The 27,572-nt window shown below is 40.3% G+C and overlaps 2 protein-coding genes across 6 annotated transcripts; both read left to right on the top strand.

Annotated features, from left to right (window-relative positions):
- Positions 1 to 8,197, top strand: LOC120714771 (monocarboxylate transporter 9-like). Of its 3 annotated transcripts, none has more exons than XM_040001193.1 (6): positions 1 to 324; positions 1,505 to 1,754; positions 3,514 to 3,657; positions 4,587 to 4,682; positions 5,131 to 6,009; positions 6,214 to 8,197. In XM_040001193.1, the coding sequence occupies exons 2-6, from the start codon at positions 1,562 to 1,564 to the stop codon at positions 6,396 to 6,398; spliced, it is 1,497 nt and encodes a 498-aa protein (XP_039857127.1). In that variant the 5' UTR covers positions 1 to 324; positions 1,505 to 1,561; the 3' UTR covers positions 6,399 to 8,197. The 3 variants fall into 3 exon arrangements, with proteins under 3 accessions (XP_039857127.1, XP_039857125.1, XP_039857126.1); XM_040001191.1 differs by lacking the exon at positions 1 to 324 and adding an exon at positions 493 to 788; XM_040001192.1 differs by lacking the exon at positions 1 to 324 and adding an exon at positions 809 to 1,384.
- Positions 8,156 to 27,388, top strand: LOC120714770 (protein FAM13A-like). 3 transcript variants are annotated; one of them, XM_040001188.1, is made up of 22 exons: positions 8,156 to 8,264; positions 9,043 to 9,244; positions 9,376 to 9,585; positions 10,451 to 10,631; positions 13,196 to 13,361; positions 13,818 to 13,936; positions 17,978 to 18,016; positions 19,058 to 19,279; positions 19,589 to 19,703; positions 19,853 to 19,938; positions 20,626 to 20,698; positions 21,426 to 21,500; positions 22,834 to 23,026; positions 23,638 to 23,887; positions 24,140 to 24,272; positions 24,512 to 24,593; positions 25,265 to 25,464; positions 25,572 to 25,655; positions 25,787 to 25,888; positions 26,186 to 26,400; positions 26,621 to 26,722; positions 27,190 to 27,388. In XM_040001188.1, the coding sequence occupies exons 1-22, from the start codon at positions 8,235 to 8,237 to the stop codon at positions 27,314 to 27,316; spliced, it is 3,006 nt and encodes a 1,001-aa protein (XP_039857122.1). In that variant the 5' UTR covers positions 8,156 to 8,234; the 3' UTR covers positions 27,317 to 27,388. The 3 variants fall into 3 exon arrangements, with proteins under 3 accessions (XP_039857122.1, XP_039857123.1, XP_039857124.1); XM_040001189.1 differs by having other exon boundaries at positions 20,641 to 20,698; XM_040001190.1 differs by lacking the exon at positions 17,978 to 18,016.
- The last annotated feature ends 184 nt before the right edge of the window (positions 27,389 to 27,572 follow it).

Below are 27,572 nucleotides of genomic sequence, written 5' to 3' on the forward strand. Positions count from 1 at the left end.
ATGACTCCACTCGCGTCCTGCTGATGCAGTGTGGTGCTATAACTATCCATCAACCGGTTCGGACTGGACTGATGGAAATATTAATGATGACACCAGAGGGAAAGAAACCATACTCTCAGACCGATTTGTTAGTACGAGAACCCCAAATTTTCAGCTTGATCAGTCAGACTCAGATGAAAGCAGTATATTTCTTTCTACGTGTTTATATTGTTATTTTATAGCTACCGTTAGTTATCGTCATTATTACGCTTTCTCATTGCTTCAAAGACCAGCTTTACAAAAACAGATCCTTCATTTGTCCCCTATGACCCGGAGAGCTTCCAGGTAAACAGCTTTGTGCATGTGCATTTTGAATACTTGCTTGTTTTACACGAAGCAGAAGAAAAACATACACGTCTGAACCACAAACCACATCCGCCGCATCGCTAAGAGCCGTTCTGTCTCTGTCTTCTGCGCTCCAGGCGCGCAAGCGAAAGCAGCGCTTTTTCTGTTGTAGATGCGTTCAAGCTGCCGCTGGACCAGCAAGAACAGCTTTGAACCGGTTTGGTCGCCGGCTGCAAAGCAGGATGCACAATGAAACGCTGTTGATGCAGTGCGTTTTCTGGTGAAGGAACCCCTATAGTCCAGCTCAAAAAACAGAAAGAGTGTGTGATGCCTTCATTTTTATTTGCTTTGTAGCGATACGAGGTGTTTTATTTTTTTTTAACAAGGAAAACATCCTAACATGGAAAGTTCCCGCAGAGCGCGCAGTTAGGCAGGCGCCTGCAGCTGTATTTGTATATGCTGAGGTGAGTGCCGCATGTATTGTTTTTTAACAACATTAAAAAACACGTGTCTTTTTGCAGTGAATCAAAGATATATGGCTACAAAACGTCGTCACTTTTTTATTTTCACAAGTGTTGGTCAATGGCAGTGTTAGCGTATGGCTATATCCATAAACTGTAAGCAGCTTTTTTGGTTCCTATTTGCTTTACATTTATATTAAAGATGCCTTATTTGGCTGAATTGTATTTACTGTAAACATGTAAATACATGCTTTGTAAACATACAGATCTGACATATCTGAAGCTTCGCACTAACTTTCCCCTTAGTGACGCAAAAAAGTGCGGTAGTTATGATCAGCGGTCTTAAAATCTTGGGTAAGAACAGAAGAGAAACCTCTTCTATAGCCATCTGAGCTGAGTTGAAGGGAAGGTTGAAGGTGAAATGCTTTTTTCTTTTTTAACTTTCTCCTCCTTCGAGGTGTGGTTAAAGAGAAAGGCTCAAAAGGGCCAGTTGACTCTGAGTAAGTTGCAGTCAGTCTGTGTTTAAGACCTGACACAGGTGGCCTCCCTGTTTGGCCAGGCCAGGTGCCGCAACAGCCTTCCCCAGATTAAGGCTTGAAGTAAGTGGTTTTTGTAGGTCAGGTCTAAAAATATCATCCAGGGATGAGCACTCTTTTTTTTTTGTTTCAAATTTTGCTGTAAAAATTTAATTGTATTGTTTGTTTCTATGTTCTTACCAGGAACACCACCTCCAGAAGCCATAGCAGATCCCAGAGCGCAGCAATAACATCAGCATCATGGCTTCAAAAGTGCTCGATGGAGGCTGGGGATGGGTGATTGTTGCGGCTTCCTTCATGGCCCAGTTCCTTGCTTATGGATCACCCCAGTCTGTGGGTGTACTCTACCCTGAGTGGCTCCATACATACCAGCAAGGCAAGGGCTTGACTGCCTGGGTGGGCTCCCTTGTTTCTGGAGTGGGACTAATAGCCAGTGAGTAACACACATTGTAATGGCATACTATACTTCAGTATACTTTAATATACTTCATATTGGGGTAGAAGAAGTAAACTCATTAGCAGAGATTTTTCAGTCCGAGGTTGATTTTCATTATCTGATGATTTATTGGTAAGCAGTAAATTGATGTTACCATAACATTTGGATATTTTTACTTGCTGTTAACAGTATCTTAACCTCTCTGAGTTAGAGAGGTTAAGATATCATATGTGATTTGTGGTAAATGTAAAGCACTAAATCCTCACCTTTACACCTGTCTTCCTACAATTTCCTTCCCAGTTATATACCATAAGATGTCCCTGATAACAAATGAGACATAACACCTGCTCAAAGTCTGAAGGCTGACTTATATGTAAAGGGGCAATTGAACTAAAGTAAGAATGGGGTATATTGGATGTGCCAGTTTTTAATATAAAAACTTATTTATTTGAAGGATTAAGCCAGTTGTCACGGCTGCGGGGGGCAGACGTGTGGTGAGTGTGAGGGAGGACCCAGACGCTGGCACTGGCTTAGATGTGAGTGAGCTTTTTCTAACATACACTGGAGGCACAAACAGAAACACGGCGAACAAAACAAAACCTAAAGGTGACCTAAACTGGGAATGGCTAACAAAACGAACCTGAACCGACGACTCTGGAGAAAAGCAGGGAAGAAACACAGATGGACTAGCAACGAACATGAGTGAACACACACTATAAATACACAGAAGGGAACGAGGAAACTACACACAGGAGGGAGGCACAACGGATTGTGATTGACAAGATGAGAGGGGAAACGCAAACTGAATACACTGGCATAAGACACAGACTTTCACAATAAAACAGGAAACTAAAAAAGTAACATTTACTTTTACTTGGAGCAGATTTGATGCGATGTAATGGAAGGGGATCACTTGCTTCTTAATCTGACCAAAGACAAAGGAAAACAAAGATAAGTTGAGGAGAAAATACAGATACTATATATATATAAGCTTTATTAAACCCACATATAAAAAGAGAGAAGCAAAGGTGCCTGAAAGTAAACTACCATGGCCACTGGAGTATGAATGTAAAATATGAATACAAAATATATTCATCCTCCTTAGCCTTTCAGTCATTTCTGAAAGATATCATATATAGAGTACAAAGTATGCTCCACAGCAGTTAAGCAAAAGAATTAGTGATATAGGCCTTGGTTGACATTGTTGTATAAACCAAAGCTTATCTTCCAGCCTTGCTTCTTGCTGTCTCTTTCTAAGGAATGAGGTAAAAATCATGCCTGGATCTACCCCAAAGGGTGGCCAATCTCTGGACACATGTCCCAGCCGTCAGCCTGTTTCAGCACTGCAGTTTCTGCTGTACAATGGCCAAGTCTTCCTCCTGCTTAGAGAAGCAATCAGCAAATTGTACATAAGTAAAGCAGTCTGAATGGGTATGGCAGAGTGAAAAAAAATCACTGTGTACTAAATTTCAGAATTGCTCTCAGTATAGTATATACAGTTTGTTGCTCTATTTGTAAAAGGTGATTAAAAATACATGTTAAATATTAGCCAGGTAAAATTGCAATAAGGTTGGAATTAAATAAAACTGGAACTAAACTAAGTGATGAACTTTGTGAGAGATGTGAGAATCCTTCAGGCAGGTTGCCAGTTTAAACCTAATGTGATGTGTCAGTGTCATGCTTTGTGAGTGAGATGAGATTTCTGACCATCACTTTTTTTCTGCCTCTGTGTCTCTTTCTGCCATTGCTCCTTCAGGTCCTATCTGCAGCGCCTGCGTGGACAACTTTGGCGCTCGCCCTGTGACCATCTTCAGTGGTGTAATGGTGGCTGGCGGCCTGATGCTCAGTGCCTTTGCTCCAAATGTTGAATTCCTTATGTTTTCCTATGGGATTGTGGTCGGTAAGGAAACACTTTATAATCACACTGAATGACATCCTCTTGCGTGTTTTATGCTATACTTGGCAGTGCTTCAAGAACACCTGAGATTTATTCACCTGACCGTCGTTAAGACAGTCGGCTATGGAGTTCAGTCTTGTCAGTGCGCAAAGCGTTTTTTATGTTTCTTCGATCATTGATGTAGACTAAGCTTGTTTTCTTCTAACATATGAAAATCCTGTAACACATTATATAATCATTTGGAGCAAACAGGGGCACATGGCCTTGTTGAACTGTTTCGCACCATTAAATGCTGATGATCAGTTGGGTATTAATGATTATCACTGGCACTGAGAATTAGTGGACAAGACATACAGTAGTGTGACGTAAGAGTTGTTTGATATTGCTTGTTGACAGAAAAACAACATTATAGGTTAGCCACATTCCTGTATGACCTTTTACTGCCTTTGTGGCCTCATCAGTATGCACTTGTGCCCAACACCACCTGTTATTGCACCTCAAGTGACAGCCCCGCTATACTTAATCCTGGGTATCCATCGCAGGATTAAATAATTCCTTTAGCGAGTCAGCGCTAGAGGTCAGAGGCCATGCATCTTTGAAAGCAGTCATTTATTTTTAGAGTGGTCCTTAGAATGCTGACTGTAGCTGTAAAAGCGGTTTACTGCTCACTGTATCCTTTGTTTTGCTGAGGATATCTGATGCACAGTGTCCTCTGAACTTAAGGCTTCATGCTGCTTGTATAAAGCAGTGAGTTCAAGTTTACAGCAATATTGTTTAACTAAAATCTACAAAACATACTTTAAAAATTGTGATTAAAATGTAGTTGTTCTCTACGCATTAAGCAGTCGTATTCATGTGCCATTGCATCCCCATTCTTGTTTATTTTTCATGTTTTACGTGACATTTGCGTTTTCTTCTTTCTCTTACCATAGGCCTGGGTTGTGGTCTGGTCTATGCAGCCACCTTGACAATCACCTGTCAGTATTTTGACAAGAGACGTGGCCTCGCCCTTGGCATTGTCACCACAGGTACTGCTGCCTTCCTCTGACCTGAGGGCTATGGGTGCAAACCAGGTCTCCAAGCTCACTTCTTTCATGTTTGCGCTGCTGGGAACCTTAGGAAGCTGAGGCAAACATCAGTAGAGTAGCAAAGTCAGAGTGGTCTGTGGGGTAGGGAAGAGGACTGATGACCAGCAACCAGATGTGGTTTGGCAGTCGAAACTGGTAAATAGTTGAACAAAATGTTGTGAAACTACTTGACATAGTTACATTTTAAAGATTATTAGTAACATCCAAGTCTTATTTTTAAAGTGAGTCTAGCAATGATTTAGAACTACAGAGCCATCTCAACACAGAGCCGTCGTTCTGGTTGTCAGTTACACTTTAAAGTTAGTGGATGATAAGGCGCAATGGCTTTAAGTTGTATCGATTGATGTGTTATTGTATTACTCATTCCATTTCTCCTTTTCTCACCCAGGCACAAGCGTTGGAGCATTCATCTACGCCACTGCTCAGAATGAGCTCATCATGTTGTATGGCTTGCATGGTTGCCTCCTTATCATTGGAGCTTTAGCACTAAACCTCATGGCTTGTGCTGGCTTCATGAGGCCCCTCAATATGCCTGGGTACTACCTCAAACAGAAGGCCGCCCTCGAGCGCAACACAGAAGAGCAGATTTTTGAAAAGCCCCAACTGGGAGACCTGAAGATGACTGCAGGTTCTACTACAGCTACTCCAGAGAAAACACTGGGTGTGAAGGAATTGCTCATTACCATTGATGCCAAGGACTTGGCCATTCAGACTATGAAGAAAAAAGGCAGCTTCTTTTCTGGGTTTGATATCATAAAGGTCATCAAAGAGAAACGGCAGGCTTACTCCAAGTACATCCACTCCATGTCTGAGATCCTGCAGGACCAAGTGATGGTGGCTTTCTGTATCGGTGTCTTCATGTTTAGTTTAGGTGCATTCCCACCTGCGCTCTTCATTGAGGATGTGGCACAGAGTCAAGGACTCATTGAAGAAGTTAGTCTAATTCCTTTGGTATCAATAGGGGCCATTGCAGCTTGCGTAGGTAAACTAGGGCTAGGTATCCTGGTGGACATCAGGTGGATCAACAGCATCTATCTCTATGCCTTCACCATGTTTGCAGGAGGTGTGGCACTGCTCATTATTCCTCTCACTAACAGTTATGTAGGGCTGCAGATCCTGTCTGCCATTGTAGGTTTCGCCAATGGAAACTGGTCTCTCACCTCCTACATTACCACTAGGATTGTTGGCTTGGAAAAGCTGACACAAGCCCATGGCATCGTCATGTTCTTTGGAGGATTTGGGATCATACTTGGGCCCCCTGTTGTAGGTAAGTTGTAGGTAATTTCTAACAGTTGTAATTATTCTATTTTGTGCTAATATAAAAACCTGGTGTAGCTTTTAGAGACGTTTCAAAAATCAAAATCTTACAGGGAATTGCAAAAGGCCTGTTAACTTCAGGAAATGACTCACTGCTGTGTCTGCAAGGAATCCCTCTCTGCTCACAGTTTCTGTTTTTCTCATCACTTTCTAGGGTGGTTCTTTGACTGGACACAGTCATATGACCTGGCGTTCTACTTTAGTGGGAGTTTTGTGTTGCTGGGAGCATTCCTTCTCACTCTGCTCACCCTTCCCTGCTGTAACGGGAAGCACCCCGAGAATGACAAACCGGAGGTCCTTTATAGCAGCAGCTGTGACAAAGTTGCTTCAGTAGCCTGAGTCTGAACACCTTTCACAAGATTTCAGATATTATTCAGCAACTGTCTTTGAACTCCTAGAAGAATATTTTTGTTTTGACTGTACAGGGGTCACCCACTTATTTCTGGTGCCAGATATTAATACACCAAAATTATTAAATAGAGGCCATTTCTCTGTGCTTGGCCCAGTTTCTCAGGTTAAATCACACACTGCAGATCTCTTTTGAAGATTTGACTCTGATGCCTGTGTCGACTTTTATTACTGCCTCATTTTACGAGGTAAACTGAACAACATTGTTCAAATTTGAAACACTGATACTCACTTTATTGTTAGTCTGAAAAAATAAAGACAAGGTGCCATTCATAACGCTGGTAAAACAAATCTTTGTAAATTTGTTCTGTGTTATTTTAGCGTGATGACAAACATATATAACTTTTTTTTTCATGATTACTTAACTATAATACTGTTATATCTTACCAAAGCATCCGTAATAGTCAATACCTGTCAACACATAATGCCTGTTGGAACAATGATAAAGCCTTTGTTTTACATGATTTTTAAAGTGCATTCACTTAATTTATACAGATACCTCTTTTTTTCTGAATCAGACAGAAGTAGACGAAGTCATTCTGATTCAAAAATATGTAAACACAAGAAGGAGATCCCATTGTTTTTCCAACAATAGCAGCATGTTGATTCTCTTTCTGGTGTGATTATTATGAACTCTGCTGGCATATTCGCCTGACCAGGCTGGTCCTTTTCATTTTCATGTTTTGTCTGTCTATGTTTATGTGTACATTCTGTCTGTCAGTGTTCACACAGGCATGTTTGTACATGAACACAGGTTGTGTGTTTGTATTATTTGACCTTGTTTTTTTGTAATACAGCAGGTTTGTCCTTTGTGCGTGTGCCATTTATATGCACAAATCAGCCATAGAGCTGTAAAAAATGTTTTTGCTTAATTTGATGTCATCATAATTGTAATGAATACATTGCAATAGGCTTTTTTTGGTCACTTGAATGTTGGTGAATAGATCACTACAAATGCCCTTGATGTTTCTTAACAGTAAGTTGGGACTAGGGTTTGCTTAATTTGCTTTTTATATTTGTAGAGGGTACTCATAGAGCATGGGTTAGGTCCTGTTTATATGGATGAGACTGTAAGATTTGGCCACTATTATTATTTTTTATTTCATTATTATACTATTTATGTTGTTTGTTTATTTCTTTATTTCTGTTCATTTAAACAGAATTTTTAATTTAAAAGTGCCAATAAAAAAAATTCAGATTAATGGTATTGAGTCTTTACATTTTTGTCGAAATAACTTTAATCCCCAGTACAAAGTAAACATGTCCTTGGTCATGTTTTTCTGCATTTGCCTGGAACACTTAAGGTAAAAATAAATAATAACATAACAAAACATCTTGATATATATTTTTCCACTTAAGCTCCTCTACAAATAAAATGATCTGGTGGCAATTTGGGATACAATTCCGACACCGAGCATCTAACCTACAGTAAAGTAAGCTACAGCATCCTGGTCCTGAAGGGCTCGGCTTCGCCTTACCACACATCACCATGGTTACACTTGTGTCACGTGACTAGCAACCTAAACAATATTTTCCAGGGGGGAGCTAACGTAACGGTGAGAAGAAGTACGCTAACTACTCAATTTTAACAACAGCATTCCCCATCCGTTGTACACCTCGCACACTGGGATGTGAGGGCCATGGCAGTAATTTGTCTGCGTACGTCGGGCTTTCAGATAGTTTCAGAAAGCGGATCATCATGTCGAGGAGGGAAAAACCTGTCTACATTTCAAAAAAGGAGAACTGCCCCGGTTCGCTGAGCTGAAAATGGGAGCCAGTGCTTCATTATCGCTCTGTGTAAGTTTCGCCTGAGGTCTTATTCTACTTTTCGGTATTCTCGACATGTTCGTTGTTAGTCCGAGAAACACTCGAAGTTCAATATATGTACCTCCACACAAAACTTCTTATAACCTGGAAACATTTAGTTAATGTTAACCGATATATCTAAGTTAACGTTTATTCCTGGAGGTCTCGTTATATCGAGGAAAAATGGCATTTTCTCCCGAGAGAGTGTGCAGTTTTAATGCTAAACAGCTAGCGTTTTCACAACACCACGGGTAACGAGTCCTAGTCAAACAACTCACAGGTAATGAAGCAAAGATGGGGAAGTTTTCAGGATGTCCGCAGGACCTGGCTACTCTTAACCCTTTAAAGCCCAGCGTGTCGGATTTGATACATATGTTTTTGTGAGTTTTTGAGACTTCTACATCATTAGCGTGACTTTTTTTTAATCTTCAAAAAATGATATAAATTGCATGACACATTTTTAATGACTAAATTGCAAAAATATGGCTTATGTAGCAAATGTGATAAAATGTGATACAAATTAAAACTCATATATCTATATATATAAATGCAGATTAAAATTTGATATATTTTTATATATTTTGTCTAAAGGGTCAACAAACACATCATTATCAAAAAATTAAAGATTCTGGTAGTTATTTCATGGTTCAGGTTTTAAAGGGTCAAAAGAGAAAAGAAAATACAGAGAGAAAACCCCCATCTGTGGTTATTGACTGTAATAAAAAACTTTGACTGAGTCAGCTGCATTGTGTCTCCTCTTGTCATGCAGAGCGACGTGTCTTCAGTGAGAATTGTGAGGCCCAGCGCCAAGATCAGTCCAGAGCCCTTCATTCCCACCCTGGTTACGGAGCCTGAAGAGGCACCCAGGTGTGTGTTTGGTGTTGCTTTGGAAACACTGAGAGAGGAAGGGCAGATGGTCTGCGGAATACCCCTTGTGTTAAGAGACATGGTGGATTACTTGGATAGGAATGGTAATTGCTCTACCCCCCCCACACACACACACACACTTTTCAGTCTCACCTTGTTCCTCATTTCTTCCTTGCTTTTTTTCTTGCAACATCACCTGAATGTGCACTTAACTAACTCTCTTTCCTCATTGCAGGAATACAGCATAGAGGTCTGTTCCGTCTGTGTGGGTCAGTGGTGCGAACCAGGCAGCTGAGGCAGCGGTGGGACAGTGGTGAGAGGGTTGACCTGGACCATGAGGCAGATGTCCCTACTGTAGCATCTCTACTAAAACTCTTCCTTCGGGAGCTCCCTGTTCCTCTCATTCCTGAGCCTCAGCGCAAACAGCTGGTTCTGTTCATAACAGGTAATGCCAATTAGGTGGTATCACATTTTATTAACTCTAAGGTAAAATATGGTTGCATTGAAATTGGTAGTATTATTGTTAGTCCTGATGCAAGCAAGGCTGAGCTCAGTCAATATGTTAATGCGCATCTTGATCCAATTTTAACACATCAAGCTTTCTTTAAAAAGCTGGAAAGGAAATTTGGCGTGGCTGAGAAGCTACCTGCTGCTATCAAGCCTCACTGAAATATCCTTTTAAAATATTCTACAAAAAATGTTTAAATTTCACACAAAATTGGAGTATGACATACAAGGAAAGCATGTTCTATAAGTTTTTTTTTTCTTTAGATTTTGTACCGTGACCTAAATTATACTGAAGCATGATAACAAATCCAAATATACAGCAGAGTAACTAGCGATGGAACTAATGTACCTGTACCAGATCAGTGGCCTGATCTTAAAAGTCAGCCTGGGAACATGTGAAAAAACATGAGCAGCTATGATGCTTTTAAATCCAGAGAAAACAGTGCAAAAACCTCACCATTAAGTACCAAAACATGTATATGCAAATGCACTTTGGAAACTTTATCTATAAACTGCTAGGTAAAACTATCTTAATCTATCTTATATTTATGTAGATTCATTCTGCTTTGTATCAGCACTTCAAGCTGTTGGTGGCTATTGTACTCTGAGTAAGAAATTAATTATTTACTCGGTAAAATGAAACCCCTGTTAACAGTGCCTATGCCAAAGAACTAGAGACACAAGTGATGTTAAAAAACTATTCAGTGTGAATTCTCATGCAAATTTATATATGTTTATAAGATATAAACTCTTTAAGTCTGAAATGTACATGTTATTGTATTTTGTGTTTTTCTTATTTTTAGGATACACAGATGAGGAGGAGATGAACCAAAGTCTGAGAGAAAAACTATCCCAAATCCCTGATGACAACTTCAATATTTTGTCTTACCTCATCTGCTTTCTATCCAGAGTGGCCACTCACAGCCAGTCAAACCACATGCCTGTGGAAAATCTGGCAACCATCTTTGGACCTTGTATGTTTCAGTAAGTTGCAGTTATTAATGCCACATTCAAATCCTCACCAAAGCTACAGCGTGACATAAACACTTAAGCAGAGAGTTTAGTGACTCAAAATTGTATGTTCTGCCATGCCTAAAAGTTTTGGTTTTAACATTTTGTTTTGAAGAGGTTTGTGGTTCTAGTTTCTCTTCATTTTCACAAAACACTGGCTTTTTGTCATGATGGCAACCTACAACATGTCAGCAGCAGTTCAGATGCCTCAGTGGCTTTATGTGTCTTTTGCATGGAGCTGGGTTGGTCCCTTTAAGGAAATGGGTGTGAACTGGGGTTAATAATGCAGAATATGTCACATAAAGATACAGACAGGGGTCATCAGGATTTTGCCGGTTGTTTCTCCCTTCCTGTTTACAGAAGTCAGCCATCACTGTAAACAAGCACAAACTCTAGGGAGCAAAAGTGTAAAGTTAGACTTTTCTTGCTTGAGTTTTCATCGCAATTATAATTGGTCAGCATCTTTTAAACAGTTCCTCTATCCTTTAAACTCTCAGTTTTGCCTTTTTTCTGCTTCCATTTTTTGTAACAGTTAACGTCATGTCAGTAGAATGTGGTGTTAGTCATAAAGTTCTGGATTTGTGGGGAAAATATCTGGTGATTATAGGCTGAGTACAAAGAGTTGGTTAGGGTGTGTGGAGTTGGCAGCAGTGGTTTGGAAAAAAATATGGAGGCGGGTTTGAAATGGTTGGTAGTCTTGGAGAGCTGCAAAATGTTCGGTGCTGTTTTGCTTCTGACCTGAGATCTGAGAGGAGTGGATTGAATGAAAAACATTAGGGGATGAAAGACTGCAAAAAGATGTTCAAAAGTGATTACTTTGTTAAAAAAAAGTAGCTTCTGGTTTTTGATTGTTCCTTGGTTTTGACTGACATGCATTATTATCAGCGCCTGCCACTTTAACTTTTATATATGTCATTTAAACCTGTTCCTTTCCTTGGAGGTGTCAGTTATGTAATGTGTCTGACATAGAGTCAAGTCAAAGTTTATTTATATAGCACATTTAAAAGACTAGTGTACATCAAAGTGCTTCACAATAAAACCGCAGTGTGGGCAGAACAAAGAACAAATAGTACAATTATACTTAAAATTGCATTTACATGGTATACTGCAGGCCGAATGAAAGCCAAACTAATTTGTTTTAAAAGCTAAGTTAAATAAGTGTGTTTTTAAACGGGATTTGAACGATTGAATTGATTCCGAAGTATGGGTTTCGACTGGGAGATTATTCCAGAGTCTAGGGGCAGCAATGGCAAATGCATGGTCACCTCTGGTTTTTAAATGAGACCTTGGTTGCATTAGGAGCAGTTGGCTGGAGGATCTTAGTGCTCTCTTTGGGTGTAGCTTGCCATCACCAGTGTGTGAGTGTCTGTGTGAATGGGTGGATGACTGAGGTCCTTAGGGACTAGTAAAGCGCTATACCAATACAGGCTATTTACCATTTACCATTTGTACAGCTCAAGGAGATCAGTTAAGTAGCTAGGGGCCAGGTTATTTAGAATTTTAAAAGTGAGCAGAAGGATTTTGAAATCAATGTGATATTTGAGGGGAAGCCAGTGTAGTTTAGCAAGGACAGGGGTGATGTGCTCGTGCCTTCTAGTGCCGGTTAAGAGGCGTGCTGCCGCATTTTGGACTAATTGCAGGTGCTGAAAGAAGGAGAGTTGGAGGCCCAGGTAAAGAGAGTTGCAATAGTCCAATCTAGAAGTGATGAAGGCATGGATACGTTTTTTGAGTTCTTTATGTGGTAAATAAGGCTTAGCTTTGGAAATTTGGCGTAACTGATAAAAGCTGGTTTTTAGCACAGTAGATACTTGCTTGTTTAATTTAAAAGAAATATCCATAAGCACTCCGAGGTTTCTGGCAGAATGAGAAAGTGTACGTCCGGCGTTTGATGGTTCAATGGTCGAAGATTCAAAAGAGTTTGACGATCATAGGAAATTAGTGCAAAAGCATCCGGGAAGCATACATAAAGTAAAACGGCAAGCAGTAGGCAGAGCTTGGGGAGACGAAGCAATGTATGTATTGCATTGTGATCTTGTTCTCACATAAGCCATGTGGACTTATGTCTATTATTACATAGCCAAATTTTCACAATCACTTCATATGGGATGAACTTTTTGCTGTTGTTTACACTGAAGAAAAACTGAAATGTAGCTGTCAACAATAACACTGAAACGCAATTGCAGCATAATGTAAACATGTCAAGACATTCTATTTTATTCTAAAGTGGGGTTTCCACACTGTACAGGATTATCTGAAATGTAATTTAAGCAGATGTTTCCAAAGCCAAAGTGAAATTTCATAGTTGTTTACTGATGTTGTTTTTGTCACTGGGCAATGTCAATGCTGGGTGCATAGAGCCCCCTTATGCACTCAATTTATCTCAGTTTACTGATGTATAAGCCTCTGTCCACTAGATGGGGCCCATTTCCAATATGTTTACAACATGCAATGGAAGACATTTACAATTCACAGTGCATCATACAGTATGTATGTATTGCGTTGTGATCTTGTTCCCTTTTCTCTTTTTTGTTTTCCAGTGTTGCAGAAGGACCCAGGATGCTGGAGGAGCAAAGTGTATGCAATGCCCTGTTGCTCCATCTCCTCAGGCATGCAAAGGCTCTCCTTCCAGCCCCAGCCGTGGGCTCCTCAATTGCCTCAACCTCACCTCCTCCTCCTGTCCTCTCTGCTCTTTCACACTTTGAGGTGAATCCAGTTTTTTTTAAACTAGATGTACGCATCTATTTTGAATTAATGTTATAGCTCTTTCCATCAAATATAGCAGTTTTACATGGTAGTGTTAGTTATTACCAGCCTTTTAGCTCATGATATTCAGTGTGTGTCACGTTATGAATAGTCTGTCTGTTTCTTCAGAAGACGTTCTTTAATTTTACAGATATTTTTAATACATTTTGTGGGCCATAGGCAGTAACATTATTCATCCGTTTTTATCATATATTATTTATTGTATGTTATGCATTAAACTGAAAGTAGGATTTATTGCCGCTCTATTACAGTAAAACCTTTGTTGTGACGTTTCAGCTGACTTGGAAGCAGTTAAAACTGCAGAATCTTGTGTAGTAAATGCAGAAGATTCCTTCAATGGTTTGTAGTCTGTCTCTAGTGGTGTGTTTGTGTGTTTACTGTTGATGTCCTTGCTAGGTCCGACCCAGCAGCTGTTACTCAGACCACAGCAGCGTCCCCAGGTTTGGGGTGGAGAATGCCGTGTCATCAACCAGTCCTGCTAACCAGACAGTACGGCTGCAGACTCACCTCAAAAGGTACTGTCCCCTAGCACTAATGTATTTGAAATTTTATAGATAGATGGATGGATAGATAGATAGATAGATAGATAGATTTCCCTTTAGGTCTTTTTAAGACAAGAAACCTGTGAGCTTCAGAGCAGCACCTTCTTACAGTAACTTTGTCAACCAATATTTGTGTTCTGTTACTTGTCCAGCTTGACCCATTTGACCTTTCAGTCTAATGGACAGTAAAAATAGTACCAAATTTATTTTCTCCCAGAGAGACTCTACGTATTTCTTTTTCAGTTGTGAATGTTTGTTGCTGCAAGCTTGTAAATGGAAGTTCTGTTTGAAGCACATTTTGTTCTTGCCATTTTAGGCATAAATGCTAGTAGCTGTTTACCCTGTGATGAAGCAACGATGTTATCAGATGACATCAGGCTCATGACGACTAAAGGAAAAATTCAATATTACATCAAGATCACAGCCATATATCAAAGTGATCAGATTATTCTTACATTACCAACTTGTGTCAATTTAAAAAGCAGGCATCAGTAGCTGGGCAGCTACAGTACGAGGCATGAAATATACATTTTTTGTACGTGTCATTTTCAGGTTGGATGTAGAGGAGTTGGTAGCAAAGACCTCAGTCCATTTCCACAACTCATGTTGATGCACAAAAGTCATGCCTGTCTAGCTGTCGATATGTTTTATTAAGATTTGTTTTATTTACCTTAAGACAGAATAAGCTGAACTTGTCTGAGATATTGGTCCATGCATTCATTTCAAGCAGATTAGACTCTACTCTGTTTGCTAAATTATTCAAATTATCACTAGGGCACCTTTAGCTTGTTCAGAATGCAGAAGCCTCACTTTATTGACTCACAGTTCAACACAGAATTACCTTAAAAATCGTTCTGTTAGTTCATAAAGGTCTCAGTGGTTTAGCCCCACCACTAAATTGCTGACTTGCTGGGTGCCTATAACCCAGTTAGACCTCTCAAATCACCAGGTATAGATCTTTTAACTGTTTCCAGAATTAGATCTAAGGGTTCTGAGGGTTTTAGTTACTGTGGCCAAGGTCTTCAAAACAAGCTGCCTGTTGACCTGAGGTCGGTAACAAATATGCCTGCTTTCAAAATCAGACTCAAAACCTTTTTATTCTCACAGGTTACATCTAATAACTGTGTTGTTTTTATTGCCTTAAGACATTGTAGGGATACATAGTTTTGTTTATGTTTTTATCTTTTATGATAAGCACATGCAATGAAATGTGCTACATAAATAAAATTGACACCGACACTGTATATATAATGTAGATTCAATGTGGAGTTCTTATCTAAGAATCAACCACCCTGTGTTTATTTGTTATCTCATAATTTTATATAATCATCTACTGATTCAGAGCTGCAAGATCTGTCACCAACAAGCTTCGAGAAGATTGTCAAAGCTTCCAAGACAGTTTTATGTGTTCTCGCTGCATCTGAGTGTTTGTTTAGCTCTAATAGGGCAAACAAATATCAATAATTTTTCATCAACAGCTTCCCACTCTCATCTGTTCTTCAGGCAGAAATGTTGAATCATTCCAACTGTCTTTCTAGTTTAAATATATTGAAATCAAAGGTACACGGCATTATCTTTTTATTAGTTTCATTTCTGTAGGTAAATAGGAGTCGGGTTAAATATCTACAATACGGTAACAAGAAGTGAAACTGTGTTTAGCTCATTTATTTGTTTCCTAACTTAAGAGTAGCAGCACATTGTCTCCTCCATTTCTCCTCGTTTCAGAAATGCCTAATTTTTGTTTTGCATGCATAAACAAGAAGGGATCATATTTATTTTTTGCATCTGCACATGCCAGACTGGTATCTGTCGCTGGGAGAGAGGCCTGGCATTTGCCTGCTGTGCTGTCTTGCCATGTCTTGACCTTGGTGCAGTCCCGCTCTAATTATATCTCCAAAGGGTTTCATTTCAAAACAGGTGTCCATTCTGACTTTTTCCAATTACATAAGATGATATTATAAATATACTGAATGATTCTAAGAAAAAGTATCGTGTCTTTAAATCAGCGCATTGCAGTCATATTTTTCAGTCTTTCATCCATTTTCTTCCGCTTATCCGAGGCCCAGTTGCAGGGGAAGCGGCCTAAGGAGAGAAGCCCAGAGCTCACTGTCCTTGGCCACCTCCAGCTTGTCTGGGGGAGCACAAAGGGGCTCTCTCCAGTGTGTCCTGGGTCTGCCCCTGGGCCTCCTTCCCGTGGGACATGCCGAGAACAACTCATCCAGTAGGCACCCAGGAGATGTCAGATGCCTGAACCTCCTCAACTGTCTCCTTTCGATGTGGAGGTGTAGCGGCTCTACAGGGCAGGGATAGCTCAGTAGGTAGAGTGGTGGCCCCATTATCGGAAGGTCGGTGGTTCGACTCCACTGAACGGCTACCCTGAGGTACCCCTGAGCAAGGTACCGTCCCTACACACTGCTCCCCGGGCGCTGCATTGGTGGCTGCCCACTGCTTCACTGGATGAATGGGTTAAATGCAGAGGAACTATTTCCCTACGGGGACTAACATGCACACTTTACACTTTTTACACTTTTTACTTACTACTCCAAACCACTCCTGGATGACCGAACTCCTCACCCTATCTCTAAGGGAGAGGCCAGCCAACTTTCTGAGAAAGCTAATTTCCACCACTTGTATCCACAATCTTGTTCTTTCGGTCACTACTCTAGCTCGTGACCATAGGTGAGGGTAGGGATGTAGACTGACTGGTAAATTGAGCACTTTGCTTTTACGCTTAGCTTTCTCTTCACCACGATGGACCAGTACAGAATTCGGATCACTTCAGCCGCAGCACCAATTCATCTCTCGATCTCTTGCTCCCCTCTCCCCTTTATTTGTGAACAAGGGCCCAAGATACTTAAACTCTTCCACTTGGGGTAGTAACTCATCTCTGACCTGGAGGGGACACTCCATCCTTTTCCAGCTAAAGAACATGGCCTAGTTGGAGCACACCCTCTGGTCCCCCTTCTTAAAGATGGGAACCATCTTAATGTATCGACATCCCTGTGTTTGAACATGGTGTGGATAAACTGTGGTTTGTACAGAAGTTCAATAACAGAATACCGCTTGGGTTTAGATCTGGTAGGCCGTTCCTCCCAATAATGACCCCTCCAGGTTTCAATGTCATTGCCCACATGACCATTTAAGTTTCCTGGTAAGGCGATGGAGTCCCTAGGTGGGGCACGCTCAAGCGTCCCACCCAGAGACTCCAAGAAGGCCAGGTATTCTAAACTGTCATTCAGCACATAAGATAGCATCCACCAAACAGACCATCTCAAAGGCTGCCAGAGGCCCGACCTGACGGCGCAGGGGAAAAACCCTCTCATCTACTGGGAAAAACTCCAACGTACAGGCAGCAAACTGAGGGGAAAATAAAATTCCCACCCGACCAGGTCCTTGCAGGGCACCCATGACATAGATAAGGAACTCATAAAATTCTCATAAAATTCTCATTTTCAGGTTCAAGTTTCAAGTTTTTTTGTGTAATAGGATTTTTATTGGTCAATGAATTATCTTCCTTATTGAGTCATGTTTTTTTTTTTTTGTTAAATATTTATTGTGTAATTGATGTGTTTAGGCATGATTTTAAGTACCCCCCATTTGCGACCTTGTATCTATTTTTGTTAGTTTGTGTTGCCTTTCGGCTCTTAGCATTTCTGGCCTACTTCCACCCACTGCTGTGCCAGAACTGGCACTGCTGACCCTGAATATGACCAAGTGTTTCTGTCTGGGAGCTCAAATTTCTGTCTGTGCACAGCTGAATGCTGAGGTGTGTTTGCGTGCATGCATTCTTGTTTGTGTGTATGAGCCTGGGTACCCATGATGGGTCAGTTCTCTGGCTCTGGGCGCTACTTTTTTTATCATTAAGCACCCATCATCTGTGCTCTCTTTTCTTTATGTCTTTGACTTTCTCCATCCACCCAAAGCAGCAAACTGTTTACTGTCATAGGTAAACTGCATAATGTTGTAAGTTAATCGGCTTTGGCAGAATATGTTTTCTTGTCTCATCTGCTTCAGCATCAGGGACAACAACCATGGATCTACAGTCTTCTGCAAGTGAGTGAGTTCATGCAAGGTAGCTTTAGAGCCAGTGGACAGATGTATTTGCTTTGCAGCAGCGATCATTCATCCATAAAAAGGTTATGAGGCTGCTGGTATCACTCAAAGCAGAAGTCTAGTCACAGATAACCTGACTAATTTGTGTGTTTCAGGGTTTTGTTAACATTATTTGGTGATTTGGTGTTGTCTGCAGTTTTCTGATAGCTGTTGTTTCTGCTGTTCACTAGCTTCTGTTAATATAGTGGATGTTTAAAAAAGGGAAACTTGAAGCATAATTCATTTGGGTAAATCAGTTGTGCTTGTTTTTGCTGAGGGCAGCTCATCAGAGTTTTATGAGACATGTCGTGGCGTAACATTAGATCAGGCACTGCTGATTCAGACCTCCAGGATGTTTTCCTGCAGAGATGAGCAATTTTAACTCCTCTTAGCCCTATGATAATGCACTTACAAGTTTGTTTTTTCGATTTTACTCCTGTGAATGCAAAATGATATACTTTAGATTTATTTTTCCTTGATTTAACAATGTGTTTTATTTTATTTTGTACCCTACTGATTTATTTATTTTTATTTGTTCTTTGCTGTCTTTAAGTGTATTAAAGAGTCCCTGCATTTTAATGTGCTAGACTGAAAATTGGCACATTGTTAATATATCTTTTACTATTGCCTAGATAAGAAATTAACCATGAGAAAAATTATTAAAAGTTGCCTTCCTGTAAAAATGCCTGCTATCAATTTAGTTATTCCTTCTCTACGGGAACATTTGCATTGTGTTTTTTTTAGCTAGACCATTTGTTCTTCTACAGCGGATTGTTCTGTTAGTACCATTTTAGATGAACATGTTCACCAAGCCTTTGGTAAAAAATTCTGTATTTTAACTTCATCAAGGTTTCTAGCTCCAAAATATCTGCTCTTGTTGCTTCTTCATGAAATCATTACTTAAAATGTATTAACACTTTAAATAGGGTGCCTCATTAGAAAGTGTTTTCTGTCTCGCCTCATCTTCTCTTCGTGTGAACTCTTCTCTCTGTCTCTTCATAGTACTGACACACCGGTGCAGGGCTGTGAAAACAGCTTTGACGTCAGCACTGACATTCAGAAGCTGATTGCAGACCAGGAGGTTCTGGAGGAGAAGAGTGAAAGTGTGGAGGCAGGCGGTGTGCTCTCCTGCCCCACTGACCCAGGGCCAGGGCAACATCCACCGAACAGACCATCTCAAAGCACACAGGGGGAGCTGCCAGAGATGGAGTGTACCACCCTGGGGTGAGTATATCTGTCTACCCATTTTCTACCCAGAGATTATGGTGCTTATATAGCACTCTTCTACTCTAACTTTAACAGAGGATTCAAAGCGCTTTTTACAGGCCACATTCACCACATTTATTCATTCAGAGCCACAACAAAGTGCACTCTGATTAATGTATCAAGGGCAATTTGGGGTTCAGTATCTTGCCTGAGGACTATTTGACAAGATCACATCAACATTATGCCTGGTCATATTATCACAAGAAGATAAAAAAAAATATTTAGTTTCTCCCATCAGCCTTCTCAACCATTTCTCTTTATCAACAGAACCTTATCACAGGTGGAGGTGTCCTCCATAGCGAAGAAAGAAGACATGTATGAAGTAGACATGGTCAAAGATGGAAAGGTCCTTTCCTCATCTCTCAATGATGACTGTTCTGCGGTGTGTATTGTTTTTTGTTTTTTTTCACATTTTATCACAAGTTTGCTTTATTTCTCCTTTTTTATTGATTTCTACTGTTTAGTAACAGCATTATAAAAGCTCACTAGGTGTCTATAACATTGCATGACTTGGACTAAACTGCATTTCAGGCTTCTGCAGACACAGGCCACCTGTCATCTATTTCAGAGAATGAAACACAGAGCAATGCCCAAACACCGAAGCAGCCCACAGAGAGGTGAGAGGAAGGTTTCTTCATGCACATAACAGAAGATGATTTTTTTTTTTCCCAGCTGTGCTATTCATTTATTTATTTATTTGCTTTGTATGCCTTATAGCCCTGTTTGATTATGAGGCATGGCAGATAGCAAAAACATTTAAGTCAAAGTGAAACTGCAAATTTCAGACTCCTCCCAATCGAATTTTAACATTATTCTAAAAATCAGAGAGAAATAAGATTTATATTAGTAGTCTTTGTGTGATCGTTAATGTTACATGATTCTATAATAGTTTTTTCCCCTTTGTACTGCTGCTTGGTTCATCTTAGTTCAGCTCATCTCCAAGCCCTGCAGTCAGTTTAGAAATGGGTTATGGGAACAGTGTCCTGCTCACAGTCATGGTTTTGATATGATTCCAGTCTAAATAACACTGACACGCCACAGGGGCTCACGTGGAACAGACCGTCTAGCTGGATGTGACTGACCTACTATAGTGGCAAGCTGAATTTTTGTTTACAGATGGGTCATTGCTGTTATGTCCCACTGATGTCAGACATGAATAAGCCATGGCCCTAATGGCATTGCCAGCTAACCCTCTGGCCACAGAGCAGCAGATCTGTATTGATTATAACAGACAAAGCATTAAATTGGCGGCCATGTATTTATTTCATGTATTTATTTCAGTTGTATTTGCCTTTTGTTGACAGAATTTTCTTTTGCAGCGTCTCTTTCACCTCTTTCACCAAGGCAGAAGACAAAACCACAGTGTCTGAATGGAAGGTAAATATGGCTCTTTAAACATTATAGCTACCCTCTCCAAATAATTTCCACATTCTCCTTTAAACTCTTTTTTTACACTAGCACGACTGTTCTGTGACAGCTAGGCCAGTTTGCACAAAAGTGAATATATTTATAATGCACGTTTAGAACATCCAGAGTGATTTACAAAGCTAGAAAAAGGGAAGCCCTGGGCTGAAGGCTAGCTTAATGTAGTGCACTAAAAAAACGAGAGAGAGACAGAGAAAGAAGGAACGAATGAGAGAAAGCCTTGAAGTTCAGGTGGATTGTCTAAGATTTTAGATCAAAATCAAACTGTAAAAGTGATTTCCCATACCAGATAAATATGAAGGGAAGCACCCAAAGTAGTTAACATAGTCATCTGAGCAGTAGCTGAATACCCTCACAATGCCCCTTTTTAGATTTGGAGGTCACACAGCTGGATGATGGTGATGACAGTGTTGCAATTGCCATCTGTTAAAATCTGTTAAAATGTTTGATTACAAAGTCATCTTAACTTTTTTCAAAGAAACTATTCAAACTATGAATGAAATAAGTCTGTGTGGTGATCAAAAATAACTGGAGAGCTATTTTTTATGTCTCTATTGTGTATCATTATAATTGAAAATTTTCCACATCGGTAAGTGTGTGGTTGCCCACATTGATATGTGTCAGTAAGTAGGCTTTGGGAAGGGGATATTAACATTGGTTAAGCTCTTTGTTCCTTCAGAGGGGAAAAGGAGGAGGATGTAACGGTTCTCCTGACAGGCATCATGATTGCAGAGGGAGAAACACAAGAAATGACGTAAGTTCTCCTCCCTCATAGTCTTTATAGATACATAAGTCAACACTATTTATGTCACCAGGATGAGTGATGCTGCAATCGATTGTGCTTGTGTGTATGTATGTGGAAGAGGATGGATGGATGGATATATATATATATATATATATATATATATATATATATATATACATACACACACATAGGAGCAAGGTTTCGTGACTGTGGGTTCTCTGGTTTAGTAATGATAGCCTCACTTCTTCCCCTCCCTTACATCCTTCCACCTCCTCTGTGACGCACAAAGCCTTGTATTTAATTTTTTTAAACTTTGTTTTATGAATGAACAACCAAGGAGGTGTAGAAATAAGAAGCCAATCCTGTATCTGCTGCTGTTAATGATATTGATGATGGGGGTGGTGCAGTTACAAATCTATTTTTTTTTTTTTCACTCTGCATATCAGCATCAGAATTCACTGCGTATGCACCCACTTGCACACACTCACCGAGGCAAACGGCTTCGTGACTCCCCGCAGCTCCATTAAACAGACTCCTTGCTTCGGCTTGACGTTGCTGTGGAAACACCTCGTCATATATTGAACCGCTCTCTTTTCTTGCACACACGCCCCCACATCGCACGCAATGACTGAAGAGGTATTCCTGCCGCCCCTATTCTTCCGTGCATGATGAATAATCCATGTGGAGGCAGATCAGCAGCAGAAGTGTTGGGAATGCCGGTTTGAAGGAAAACCATGTGGATTTAGGGATGTGATATCTTTTCTGGGGGCTTGCCATATTATCATACACTGCCCACAAACAGGCGGATCAGGTGATCTGGGAATCACGGTGACACAGTTAATGGAATTACTGTGTATTGCTCATCAGAGATCCCACGCTGTATGCTGGTGCATATTAGGAATCTGACTGACAAAGGGATTCGTATCTTGCGGGTTGACTGCTGACCAGCTTGTAGTTGCTCACAGAGCTGAGGGGGGTGACCGCAGTGGGAATTCGATTTTTTTTCTTCTCTTAAATGTGTTGCTTGTAGCGATCATTTGCAGTAACCTTTCATCACTACAAGGAAATCTAAAGACTTGTGTTCTGTTCCTCGTACGTCAAACAAGCAGCCTGCTTATAAAGCTGTATTCTGCGTTTTGACTCATACCTTTTTCAGGAAGACGACAAAACCACTCTTCTCACCTCATCTTGCAAATCTTTACCGAGCCACACTCTGGACCAGAAGAGAGTGAAGAGATTTTGAAAGGACTGCTCAAGATTCCTGAGCATGATGTGAAACGCTTCTTTCTCTCTATCCTGTCCTACCTGCATCCTTGAAGCTATGTTTTGCTTCTGCTTCCAGAGCCCCTCTCTAAAGCTGCAAGCCCTGGAGGCTGACTTGGGACCTCCCTTAGCATCAGGAGACCCCGAACCTCAGGATAACTTACCTGCTCAGCAACAGCCTCTGTCTAATGAATCGCAAAGGCTGAATTTGACCCACAGCCTGCCATTAGCGCCTTCTCAGGAACAACAGACAGTCGACTCATCACCGCCTGGTAAGACAAGAACAATGACGATGCTGTTACAATGAAATAGTAATAATGATTTTTTAGCTTCCAGTATAAACAATGCACTGGCACTGAAGAGCAAAGCTGACATGATTTGTAAACATTAAAAAAACTTTAAAGTTTCAGCTTTGTGAGATAATGGGTTTTATTTTATATGTACTAAACTTGCAGCTCTACCTATGGTATATAATTCAGTCTCAGTTTTCTTTCATTTATTTTGCTCATTAAAGCTGTTGTAATGTTGCTGTCAATAATTGTTGGCCACAAAGTATGAGCTTGATTATTTAGAGCTGGGTGTATCTTTCCTTGGTAAGTTAGGTAACTAAGGTAATATTGTTGCATCACTCTACAGCTGCTGGTGTCCGTGGTTTTTTATTTCTATTATTTTCATCCTTTTGTTCGGGCTAAACATTGTTAAAAACATGTATTTCTTTTCTTTTCGCATAAAGATTATAACAGCTACACGAATAATCTTGTTTTACTGATTTGTCACAAACAGATAAATTAAGATTTTGCAAATTAAGATAGGATTTTAGCCTAGCTTTAATTTTAATAAACATAAAATTATCATTTTACTTCACTCTTGCTCTCTCCTACAGCACACACCCCGTCCCCGCAGCTGTCAGATTCCAGTCCTGTCCATTCCACTTCCGCTTATTTAGAGGAACTTTCTGGAGAGGATACACTACCGAGCCCATCAGGCCCTCACGCCAGCCCACTCCTTTCCCGTTTTACGATGACTGACTGTCCAGTTCCCTCGCCACGTTGCCCCAACCTCAGCCACAGCCAACGCTACAATCTAGACCCCGACACAGCTCCATCTCCACCCTGCTCACAGCACATACGCATGTAAGACGACTTCTTTGCCGCTGACATTTGTAGCTCATAAATGGAATCCTCTCATGTTATGCTCTTGCTGTAGGTTAAAAATGAAAAGCAATTTGGAAATGTTTTTTGTTATTCATAATTAATGCTAATACCTTACAAAATCATACTGGCTGTTATGTTTTGTGATATTTAACTACACCCTTTGAGTCCTTATTGCGTGGACCAATGTGCAGATGTAGAGTTAAATTGGGCATATGTTCTTCTTGTCTCAAGGGCTCGCTGCAGTGTCCTTACAGAGCGAGGCGAGGGCACCGTGTCCATCTCAGCTCTCAACAGGCACATCCACACGCTGAGGAAGAGGATCAGGCATTTTGAGGAGTGTTTTGAACAGGAGAAGCATTATAAGGTTTGGCAGTGAATCAGACTTGCTTCATCAGCGTGCTGTAAAGATATTTAAGTTCTAAACTGTTGCTGCTAAGGATGAATTACTCCCTCTGCTGGAACATTGGTAGCATAATGGTTTGTTAGACAATGAGGAATAAGCTGGTGATAATGATTACTTTGAAAAAACACTTACTTGGTATCCAGTGCAACAGACTGGCCACTGTTATGTGAGATATCGTTTTCTGTTTGTTTTTTTTCCAGCCAGCACACAATGACAAGACAGCACATCCAGAGGTGGCCAGACTGATGAAGGAGCTCATCAGGTGTCGCAAGCAGCTTAAAGGTCAGTTATATAACCAAAAACATTCGCAAGTAAATTATTTTAAAAACTGCAGCGGGGAAAGAAGTTTCGTAAGTGGTTCGATTATCGGAGCTACATTGAAGCCTGAGCTGAAAATATGTACCTGTAAGCTAAACAACTAATTTTGAAACGTTGACTTAAATGTTGCATATACCATGAATGTAAATGTCAGTAATGTAGGAGATAACCCATATGTAATAATTAATTAACTGAAATGAAAAGAGAGATGTTTATAGAAATTAGTAGGCTGAAATGTCATTTTAAAATTAAATGGTAGCAGAGAAATTATTATCTTTAACCTCCTAAGACCCGAACTCTTCCATTGCCTGCATTTTTTATTTCTCTTTGATATTTGGGCATATTGGGAGCTGATGAATGTAAAAACAAAGAATCACCAGATTTTTTTTAACTTAATTTTTGTTTCTAAGCAAAATGAGAACCACATATGAGGATATTTGTTTAAAATTTTGATGAAACGGAGGCAGTATAATGTCCTCGTAGGTGGATATCAGGCCCTTGTAGAGCAAAATTTAGTATTTTGGTCTAGACAACCAAAAATGTGATGTCCACATACGTGGACACCAGAATCCTAGGAGGCTAAAGTATTTTTCTTTCATATTACATTCCTCTGAAACTCCTGCTCTTTCCTGTAGAGCTGAAGCTAAGGCAGTCAGAAGAAGCTGAAACATGCAGGGGCAATACAGACAAACGGGAGGCAGTACCGACAGGAACTGAGCTCCAGCAGCTGAACAACAACAGCAACGCCAAGCCAAACGTAGAGGAAACGGTGAACATTATAACAAACAGGCTGAAGGAAAGACGGCAAGAGCTGGGCCTGCCCGACAGCATTAAGGTTGATTTTGCAGAATTGTTTGTACCATTAACACAAATATAGCAATACAAGTTTGGACGTTAGATGTTCTAAGAGTTTATTAGTTTTCACTACTCCCGTATGTACAGGAGATGTCCCCTTTCCAGATGACTATGGAGAAGACCAGCATGCAGAAGTGTTTGTTGTACTTCGAGAGTCTTCACGGCCGGCCGGTAAGACAAGCTTGGATGAATGCTCTTTGTTTTGATTCTTTTGAGAAGTAGTTTTATTTATTTTTATAAATATCTTTCTAGTCTGGTGAAAATCTATCTTAACATTTTTCTTTCTTCATCTCTGTTGTCAGAGCACCAAGCAGGAGCGAACTTTGATGAAACCTTTCTACGATCGCTACCGTCTTCTCAAACAGCTGATTTCTTCCTCAGCCACAGTAAACATTACAACCATTGTGAGTCAACATTCAGTTGATTTTTTGTTTGTTGAAAGAGAGATAATACCAATGATGCTGAATTTTTAAGAAGAAAGGTTAAACTCAGACTACATCTGGCTGAATAGAACAGCTGCACAATAATATTATGAAACTTCTCTTTATAATATTAAGAGATATAAACAATAATAATGATTTATAGAAAGTCAGCTGGTTTTATCTATCCATCTCTTAACTTTCAGAACTGGAGCATTGAAAATCGTTGGATTTACCTCTCTTTACCTTACCATGATTTCTCTTTCTTCTTTATCTGCACAGGAGGAAGAGGAGGGCTCTGATGAAGAGCATCCCAAACAGAGAAGCCCCAGGCAGCAGCCGCTGTGGTTAAAACCCTCCATGTGCGTGTCCTTAGAGGAGTTGCAGTGTCCGCCCTCCCTAGAAATGTCTGAATCGCCTCTGGTATCTCCGCTGGAAGAGGTGAAGGTTCTCCACCCGCAGATTATCACTATGGCAACACTACATGAAGCTTCCAGGTACACCGTGTGAGAGTGTGCGTTTCTGTGTGCACGACATCACAACCAGAAAAAACAAAACAAAAACAAAAACCTGATTTGTTCAGTCATGTTTTAAAGAAAGATAAAGATGGTTCTCATTTGTTTTTCTTTGATCAGCTTGTCTTCAGTTGTGGTTTATTTATTTAAACACAATCCAGATGATATAAAAAGTTGATGAATTGGTTCTTTCTTAATGCAGACCAGAATTACTCGATCACCTCAGGCTGACTCGATCAGAAAAGCGGAGGGTTCACCAAGCGCTTCGAGAGTTTGAGGACCAATTCTATGCACAGACTGGCAGGTAACACACCATGAAGCACATACGTACGTAACACATCAAGAGTACTTGGCTTTTGAATTTTATTTTGTCTTTTACTAAACTTCAACATTTGGTTTTCAACAATGCCTTGTGAAAAAAAAAAAAAAAAAAAAAAAGAAAGAAAGAAAAACATCCACAAAAGAAATTCCATTGTTATGGTACGACAGTGTAATGCACACTCATGTAACATTAATCCAGCACACAGAGCTCAGGAAAGACAGATGTTTGCTCTGAATTGTACACAGTACTGTACATGTTAGTCCTCCAAAGTTAATGCAGTAAGTCTTTTTTTTTTTTTTTTAATTACAATACACACTGTACAAAGCTATCTGAGTAAGGCAACATAGGGACCATCAACCAGTTATGGAAGCTGCTGCAAGTTGTTTGGAAACTACAAACTAAAGTTTGCTTTTCATTTGCATCTTCCATCCTCCGTATATCATTAACAGGGCATGTCAGAAGGAGGACCGTGGACCAATGGCGGAGGAGTACTGCCAGTATAAGAACCTTAAAGCGAAGCTCCGTCTACTGGAGGCCCTGCTTAGTAAACAACAGGACTCAACCAAGACAAGTTGAGTTACTCACAGTGGGACCTTTTTCTCTAACTTAACAGGACTCGATCATTTCTGAAATAAATCAGGTCGTGAAGCCGGTGGTTCTGGTCTTGTTTCATGCCATGCTCATTATGTAGATGCACTTTACATGAAGGAAAAAAGTGATGGAAATTGGTGACAATCTGAAATGCGGGGTCACTGCAGTCCCAAGAAGACATCCCTTATTATTCATGACCCATCTTATTATAAACCTGATGTAGCAAGCTTATGTTATGTAG

This window comes from Simochromis diagramma, unplaced genomic scaffold, assembly GCF_900408965.1.
Source record: "Simochromis diagramma unplaced genomic scaffold, fSimDia1.1 OVJJ01000421.1, whole genome shotgun sequence".
In the NCBI taxonomy this organism is placed as follows: domain Eukaryota; kingdom Metazoa; phylum Chordata; class Actinopteri; order Cichliformes; family Cichlidae; genus Simochromis; species Simochromis diagramma.

Excerpts from the sequence above, each read along its gene's own strand:
- LOC120714771 (XM_040001193.1), top strand. The coding sequence starts at position 1,562 with ATGGCTTCAAAAGTGCTCGATGGAGGCTGGGGATGGGTGATTGTTGCG. Across the intron at positions 1,755-3,513 it reads TGGAGTGGGACTAATAGCCA|GTCCTATCTGCAGCGCCTGC; the intron begins GTGAGTAACACA and ends TTGCTCCTTCAG. Across the intron at positions 4,683-5,130 it reads CCTTGGCATTGTCACCACAG|GCACAAGCGTTGGAGCATTC; the intron begins GTACTGCTGCCT and ends TTTCTCACCCAG.
- LOC120714770 (XM_040001188.1), top strand. The coding sequence starts at position 8,235 with ATGGGAGCCAGTGCTTCATTATCGCTCTGT. Across the intron at positions 9,245-9,375 it reads GGATTACTTGGATAGGAATG|GAATACAGCATAGAGGTCTG; the intron begins GTAATTGCTCTA and ends TCCTCATTGCAG. Across the intron at positions 10,632-13,195 it reads TTTGGACCTTGTATGTTTCA|TGTTGCAGAAGGACCCAGGA; the intron begins GTAAGTTGCAGT and ends TTTGTTTTCCAG.